The 8,754-nt window shown below is 34.2% G+C and overlaps 1 protein-coding gene across 1 annotated transcript in view; it reads right to left on the bottom strand.

The window, feature by feature from the left end:
- Positions 1–8,483, bottom strand: part of LOC106762416 (short-chain dehydrogenase TIC 32, chloroplastic-like) — a gene marked incomplete at its 3' end in the record, with an annotated part of 10,939 nt that extends 2,456 nt beyond the window's left edge. Inside the window, exons 1-2 of the mRNA XM_014646321.2 lie at positions 8,354–8,483; positions 245–476 (exon numbers count right to left, since the gene is read on the bottom strand). Coding sequence (XP_014501807.1) covers positions 245–476; positions 8,354–8,450 — 329 coding nt within the window. The remainder of the gene's footprint in view (positions 1–244; positions 477–8,353) is intronic.
- Between the last annotated feature and the right edge of the window lie 271 nt (positions 8,484–8,754).

Consider the following 8,754-nt stretch of genomic DNA (forward strand, 5'->3'; position numbering starts at 1 on the left):
AATATTGAATAAGAGAAACAAAATAACTAATTATATATATTATCCATTTAATTATATTTTATTCTCATATACATTAATTGGTTGAGTAAAATATATAATAAATTACAACTAGCTTAAAATAGATATCATTAACTCATACTTATAGCTAGGTTTTTAATTTTAAATAAAAAATTAATCAACAATTCAAATAAGTTTCAATCTTGAATTTATATAAAAAATGTGATCAGAAGTTGTTTATACTTACACAAGAATGTTCAATGGAAGGCCAGATGAAATGAAGTTTGATGCAAAATTTCGAACAGATGTCACTGAACTAAGGTCTAACTCCATGTAATCAAGTTTAGCAGTAGGAATCTCTTTAAGTATTCCTTCTTTCACATCTTTTGCAGTAACCAAATTTCTGACTCCCATAATTACATGAACACCACGCATCGCAAGAACACGAGCAGTCTCAACACCAATACCACTCGTTGCACCTGTTTGTTCTCATTGTCAACAACATCAGAACAAATAATATTCAGTCATTCTCATACAATTATGCATTATTTATTATAGTATAATTTTTTGAAAAAAAAAATCTCAAAAATCTCATTCATTTTCCAAGATTTATTCGATTTTTTTAATTTTACAGTCTGCCAATAAATGTAATAAATTAAAATTAAAATGTACTCTAACTGAATAGAATGTAAAACTAATTTTATTTATCCACCACACAAGACACATGTATAAATTGTGGAATTCTTCAACTACATTTTATTAAGGATTTTGCTAATAATTTGGGATGATCCAAGGTTAAGCAGATAGACAAAATGCGTAATATTAATATGATATAAACTAACCTTGAAAAAAAATAGGTTTAATCCAACTTAAAAAAATTATTATATGCAGAACTTGTAAGTCAATGTGTTTAGACTATGTTTAATCATAAAAATTAAAAACTAGATAGAAATGTAATAAAAGAAACTGTAGGGGTGCAAAGACGATTTCCTCATTATAGTCTTTTTCATGTGTCAAATAAAAAATAATATCAAATAAAAAATAATATCAAATAAATATAAAAAACTTATATTTATCAAAATATCTTTCTTTTATATATCATTACCTGTCACTCATAGCAATAAATACACAAAAAATTATTTTCTTAACACCAGGAAGAGAAAATTGAAACATCAATTTGTTAAAAAGAAGAAAAACAAAAGTTTATAGTTAATCATTCCCAAGATCTCTATTTTAACTAGAAATCTTAAATAGATCATTTATTTTTTTTGTCTCAACCGTTAAATAGAGTCAATAGGTTACAAAGACGTTCACGTGACATACTTAATTAACGTGATTCACTGATTTTGTTAATGACGTGCTTAACTGATTTTGTTAATAACATGACGTTACTAGTATAAATAGTTTTTTCTATTTAATGAAATTACCTGAGTATAATGTATTACACTGTTCAGTAATCTCTATATTTTTTTTGTTACTATCTCAAAAACCTATTAACTAAGATCATATCTATTCCATTTATCTGTCCCTAGATTAATCAGCAATGTTTTTCTGTATTTCATTTAATTTCTGTTTCGATTGAATTGGTCTAAGGATTGGTAGATCTTCCTTCTCGGTTCTTTTTTTATCTTTTTAATCTTTTTTGATAATACAATCATGGATGGTTGACCTGCAAAAGACACTCCTACGCTCAAGCCAGATATACAAATATGTTTTATAAAGGTCTATATTTTTATTAGGATAGATCAAGATGTCTGTACCTGGGTACCAATTGTACATTTATAGGGTTTGTGGCAGCCAAATGCATTGATTAACCATTAGCACAATATATCTTTTAGGCAATTAAATAAAATAATACTTGCTAATATACATATTATCCATTAATATCATATTCTCCTATAATATGACCTGTCAATCATTCATAAATAATTTATATTTGTATTTAATATGACCATTAAATATATTAATTGGTCATTAATGATATTAACCTTTCCTGATCGGGTGAGTTGTATGTTTTGGCTGTACATTCTCCTTAGCTCATTGGTATAGTACATTAAGCCCTAAGCCTCGAGTTTGTAGGTGCGAAGGGGTTTAAGTATATTTAACGAATTTAAAATGGTGAAAAAGATTGATTACTAAAGGTTTTGATGAGAAGACTTTTGGATTTGGATGAGGGTGAGGGTTCACGAAGAATGTTCTTCATCGCTCGGTTTAGAACTAAAGGTATGAGAGTGAGTTCATATAGAATCTCATCGCTCGGTTAGGACAAGGGGTTCTTGGATAAAGTTCCCCATATTTTTAGAACGAGAATAAATCTATATAAAACCTTATGCTCTGTTTAGTATTGAGTGTAGCCCAATACTGTGCACTTGGAATGCTGAAGGCCCAATGCTTCAGTTGGCCCACGAGACTCATTAAACTGATCGTTGGCTGCATGCGTGGCATAAGCGTGAAAATGAAAGAAGAGAAGAGAGAGAGCGAGGCGACAGAGAACGAGTGGCGATGGAGAGAGAAGGTGTCGGAGACTTCGTCGACGACGTTCCGGCACAGCGGTTGCCGGTGATGCAGAAGGCAAAAAGATAGATCGTGACAAGGTAAGTAAGAAAAACGAATTCTTTCTCTATTATGAACATGAAAGTAATTGAGTTTTCATTTACATCACACACACGGGGAAACAGGGAAGGAACTCTATATATAGAGTTCCATGGGAGAAAAGGAAAACACAAAAACCGTAAAAACAGATTAACTGTCATGAGACAGTTAAGAGAATAAAAAATGATTCTCAGTAGCCTCCCCTCAAGCTGGACAGTGTATGTTTACCAGTCCAAGCGTGGGAATAATCGTTCCAAATTTTACACGATGTGGAAATTTCGTGAAGATGTCAGCCAGCTGTTCGTCGGATCGGACGAGAAGAAGATGTAAGAGGCGCTCCTGGAGTTTTTCGCGGACCACGTGACAATCAAGCTCTATGTGCTTGGTTCGTTCGTGGAAGCTCTGATTGTGAGCTATGTGACGTGCTGATTTGTTGTCGTAATGCAAAACAGGTACCCCAGACTCTTCAATTTGAAAATCTTGTAAAAGATAATGGAGCCACTGTATTTCACATACAGTGGCTGCAAGAGCCCTGTACTCTGCTTCAGTGGAAGATCTGGAAACAGTCTTCTGCTTCTTAGATTTCCAGGAAATGAGTGATGATCCAAGGAAAACGCAAAACCCCGTAGTGGATCTCCTTGTGTTGGGACATGTGGCCCAGTTGGAGTCGCTAAAAGCCTTTAGTTGTTTAGGAGAATTAGCTGCAAAGAATAACCCTTCAGAAGGTGAGGACTTTATATATCTGAGAATATGTTGAATAGCCTGATAATGATAATAGGTGGGAGATTGCATAAATTGACTGAGTAGATTGACAGTAAAACATAAGTCAAGCCTAGTATTGGTAAGATAGAGTAACTTCCCTATCAATCTTCTATAGGATTCAGGATTGGCCAGGTAGTTGTCCTCTTTGTACAGTGTGCTGGTGTCCTTTAGAAAAGGAGTAGAAGAAGGCTTGCAACCCTGTTTCCTCAAGTATGTCCAAGGCATACTTTCTCTGACACAAATGAATTCCCTTCTTGGATCTTGCTACTTCAAGTCCAAGAAAATATTTAAGCTCTCCAAGGTCCTTAATACGAAACCTTTTGTGCAAAAGCTCTTTTATGTAGTTAATTTCTTCCATAGAATTTCCTGTTAACACAATGTCATCCACATATACAAGTAAAGCAGTAAAACCAGTGGCAGTTCTTTTGGTAAACAATGAGTGGTCAGACTTGGATTGACTATAATTAACAGATATAAGATAGGAAGATAATTTTTCAAACCATTGCCTACTGGCTTGTTTTAAGCCATATAGAGATTTGGTTAGCTTACATATCAGTCCTTCTTTGCGAGTGTTCATACCTGAAGGTAATTGCATATAGACCTCTTCATTCAAATCTCCATGTAGAAAAGCATTGTCTACATCAAGTTGATGTAGAAACCAATTGTTCGAAGCAGCAAGAGCAATAAGAAGCCTAACAGTAGTAAGTTTAGCTACAGGGGCAAATGTGTCAAGATAGTCTATTCCTTCCTGTTGAGTATATCCTTTTGCTACTAATCGGGCTTTGTACCTCTCAATACTACCATCAACTTTGTATTTAATTTTATACACCCATTTGCACCCTATGGGGATTTTTCCAGGAGGTAACTGGGTTAGGATCCAAGTATTATTATCTTCTAAAGCTTTAATTTCCTTATTCATAGCTTCCTCCCATTCAGTTTTAGTTTTAGCTTCATTATAAGATTGTGGCTCTTTGTTGTTAGTAATAATCATGATATATTTTGAGTATCTCTCTGATAGGTTGTTGCAATTCAACACATTTTTAATGGATAGGCAGTTTTAAGACTATTTTTAACAGATAAGGATTGATGAACCTGATGAACATAGTCTTTTAGGTAGCCTAGAGTCTTTCTGAGTCTGTTGGATCTTCTGCTTCCATGATTTTCTTGGTCATCAATATTGTTGTTGTTGTTGTCTCTGTCAGCAGAGGCCTGTTCCTGTTCTTCTTGATCAAAATCATCTAACTCATCATTTTTGTCTTCAACCAAAGGATAATGATCCTTTAAAAGATCATTGATAGATTCAGCTTTTTCTTCTTCATTGATAGTATCCTGTCAGTTTTCTTGTAGATTGTTGTAAGGGAATACATTCTCATGAAATATGACATTCGTGCTTATGAAAAGTTCTTTGGTGCTTAGATCTAAAACAGTATATCCTTTGACACCACTCTTGTATCCTAGAAAAACTCATTTCCTTGCTCTAGAATCAAGTTTGTTTCTGTTATTTTCTAGAGTGGAAGCAAAACATAAGCATCCAAAAACTTTAAGATCTAAATAAGTAGGTGATTCATTATAAAGCATGTCATAAGGAGTTTTGTTGTTGAGAATAGGCGAAGGTATTCTATTTATTAGAAAGACAGCATGCCCAACAGCGTATGACCAATAAGCTTTAGGTATATTTGATTGAAAAAGGAGACTGCGTGTCACATTAAGTATGTGTTGATGTTTTCTTTCAACAACAGAGTTTTGTTGAGGTGTCTCAACACAGCTGGTTTGATGATTAATTCCATGCATGTTATAGAAGTTTTCACATCTAAACTCAGGTCCATTGTCAGATCTGATGTTCTTAACCATTTTGTTAAACTGATTCTTGATTTTAATGATAAAATTCTGTAATAAATCTCTTGTTTGTCCTTTATTGTTCATTAGGAAAATCCACGTGTGCCTAGTATAGTCATCTACAATCGTGAGGAAGTATCTATGACCATGAACAGAAATAGCATTTAGGGGTCCCCATATGTCACAGTGTATGATTTCAAAACATTCAGTGGTAGTAGAAATACTCTTTGGGAAAGATAACTTGTGTTGTTTGGCAAAATGACAAGTGTCACAAACAGAATTAACATCTACTTTAACATAGGAAAATTTCTCACATATATGTTTCACAATTTTATGTCCTGGATGGCCTAGTCTAAGATTCCACAGGTTAACATTAACACTCTTACAAGAGAAAACAGTTTTTGAAGTGTAGCTTTAAGCTGGTTTAGGTAAGACTTGTAAGTAATAGAGCCCATTCCAAGATTTAGCATATCCAATCGTCTTCAAAGTATGATTTCCCCTGATCTGACAATGCTTAGAGGAAAAAGTTAGGCTACAATTCATATCCTTGATAAGGCTTTGCATAGATATCAAATTGAAACAGAAATCTAGTATATAAAGAACATTAAAAATGATAAAATCCTTGGTAAACTGCACAGTTCCAGCATGTTTTGCAATAAGCATAGTATTGTTTGGCAATTTTATAGAAATTGGTTTGATCTTGTAAAAGGTAATAAAATTGTTTTTATTATGAGTAACGTGGTCTGTAGCACCAGTATCGACAATCCAAGAAAAAATACCTTGTTCATTCTCAGTCTCATTTCTCTGAACCTGATTGATCTTGTGTGTGGGAGGTTCATCAATTTTGTCTATCATTTTGAGGAGTTTGTGCATCTGTTCAGGTGTAATAGAATTGAAACCATTACCATTGTTGACATGTTGAATTTTCTGAGTTTCTTCAGAGTCAGTATTGTTCTGGCAGGCATTGACAGTAAGGAGGATAGCCGTGTTTAGAATAACACTCATCTATAGTATGGTTCATTTTGTTACAATATGAACATTGTTTCCCGTAGTTGGGATTTCTTCCCCTTCCTCTGCCTTGACCACGAAACCCAATTCCCCTTCCTTGATGCTCAGCTCCTTTTCCTTGATTTTTCCAATTCTGGTCAGGCTTCCATTGACCATTTCTTCCAGCAATGTTTGCTAGAATTTTAACCTCTGTAGGAATTTGTTTTTCCTGTCTTTCTTGCTGGATAATGAGCGAAAAAACGCGGTTGACATTGGGACGAGGGTCCATTAAGAGTATTTGCGTCTTGACAGTGTTATAAGAATCGTTTAAACCTTTCAGAAAGCATATTACATGCTCGACCTCTCTGTACTATAAGGAAACTCTTGATAAATCGCAACTGCAGGGAGTGACACAAATGCAAGTGGGTATAGGTCTTAAAGATTCCAGTTCCTCCCATAGGATTTTTAAATCCGTAAAAAATTGACTCACCCCTCTTTCACCTTGTCTGATGGAGTGTATTTCTTGTAGTAAGTCAGAGATTTTGAAGTAATCTCCCTTAGAAAATCTTTCCTTGAGCTCATCCCATAGCTCTTTAGCGTCTTCAATGTAAATCACGCTTTCGGCAATGTGGGGTGACAAAGTCTTCGTTATTCAAGATAAAATCATAATGTTGCATCTCTCCCAGGCGTCGTAGACAGCACCACTTTCTTGGGGTCTTTTTATGGATCCATCAATGAACTTCACTTTATTCTTGGAAAGCAGAGCTCTCCTTAAGCTTCTGCTCCAAGAGGAGTAGTTATTCTCGTTTAGCACTTGAGTGATCAGAGTGAGGCCAGGATTTTCACCTGGGTGCAGATAGTAGGGGCTAGCTGGGTTGGACGCTTGATCAAATTGATCCATGGCAGAAGAAAGAAACCACCAAGAAGGCCCAAGAAGGAAACAAGAACAACGAACGAACAACGGAAGTAGAGTAGACACTTAGACCTGCTCTGATACCATATTGAGTGTAGCCCAATACTGTGCACTTGGAATGCTGAAGGCCCAATGCTTCAGTTGGCCCACGAGACTCATTAAACTGATTGTTGGCTGCATGTGTGGCATAAGCGTGAAAATGAAAGAAGAGAAGAGAGAGAGCGAGGCGACAGAGAACGAGAGGCGATGGAGAGAGAAGGTGTCGGAGACTTCGTCGACGACGTTCCGACACGGCGGTTAGCGGTAATGCAGAAGGCAAAAAGATAGATCGTGACAATGTAAGTAAGAAAAACGAATTCTTTCTCTATTATGAACATGAAAGTAACTGAGTTTTCATTTACATCACACACACAGAGAAACGGGAAAGGAACTCTATATATAGAGTTCCATGAAAGAAAAGGAAAAAAAAAACCGTAAAAACAGATTAACTATCATGAGACACCTAAGAGAATCAAAAATGATTCTCAATATTTAGGACCACAAGTCTCGGAGAACGTTTCCAAGGTATAGTACAATTTCATTATACCTGTGGAAATATAAATACTAAAACTATTTTTTGAATTAATTTACTTTATATTTGGGATTTGTCTTTTTTTGGAATAATCCAACTCTAATTTCCAAATTTTCAAATCGATCAACAGCAGCCTCAAACTTCACCTTCGACAAAGGGAAAGAGAAAGAGATAACGATAAGAGTGTCTCTCCTCCCTGACTTCTTCGCTCGATGAGCATTATAAACATGCGACCACCACATTGGAATCAACAACTTAACGCATTTCAACTATGTCGACAACCTTAATATTCTGTTTTTTAAAAATACACGTTACAACATATCACCATAAAAACACAATAAAAAATACAATATCACAATAATTATCAAATTTCTAAACTCTCTCGATCTGGAATTCGAATGAACACTAATTTTCGTGAATGAATCCCAATTTTTCTAATTGATTTCCAAATTTTTGTGTATGAACCTTAAACTCTCTCGTACGAATCAAATCCCTAATTTTTAAAAACAAATTTATTTAATTAACTTTTTCTAATTTCTTTAATTTAAAAAAAAAACAAAAATCTACGTTATACGTATTTTAGACTAAAACAGTAATATCAGTATAATTAGATTTATTTTGCAAAACTAAAAATTCAATTAAAAAAGAAAACTAAAATCTAATTTTAGTTTTGTTTAAGAAAAAGAAGTGAAGACCTGTAACAATAGCAGTGAGGGCAGTGGCATCGATTCCTTCAGTAACTTGTTCAGCAGTTGAAGCAGATGAAAACCCAGAACCCTTTCTTCTGCTCATTCTCTGTTTTTTTTCTTCTCTCTCAATGAAAACTCTCACCATACAAAATATAAGACTTATTTTATAAAAGTAATAAATTTCTTATAAATAATAGTGATTGAACATGTATTTATGTGATGATAACGACCCTTCAACAAATTTCTGAGCTAAATTATTACAAACTTGGTACTGAAATACTGTAATCTGAAAACAATTATTTGTTTGATTTGTTTTTGTAAAGAAAATATTGTGATATTTGGAAACAAAATCTCAATTTCTTTTTTAGAAAATCTCAAGTAATATATACTCTTAAATTTATTAGCTA

The sequence above is a fragment of the Vigna radiata genome, chromosome 1, assembly GCF_000741045.1.
Source record: "Vigna radiata var. radiata cultivar VC1973A chromosome 1, Vradiata_ver6, whole genome shotgun sequence".
NCBI lineage: Eukaryota > Viridiplantae > Streptophyta > Magnoliopsida > Fabales > Fabaceae > Vigna > Vigna radiata.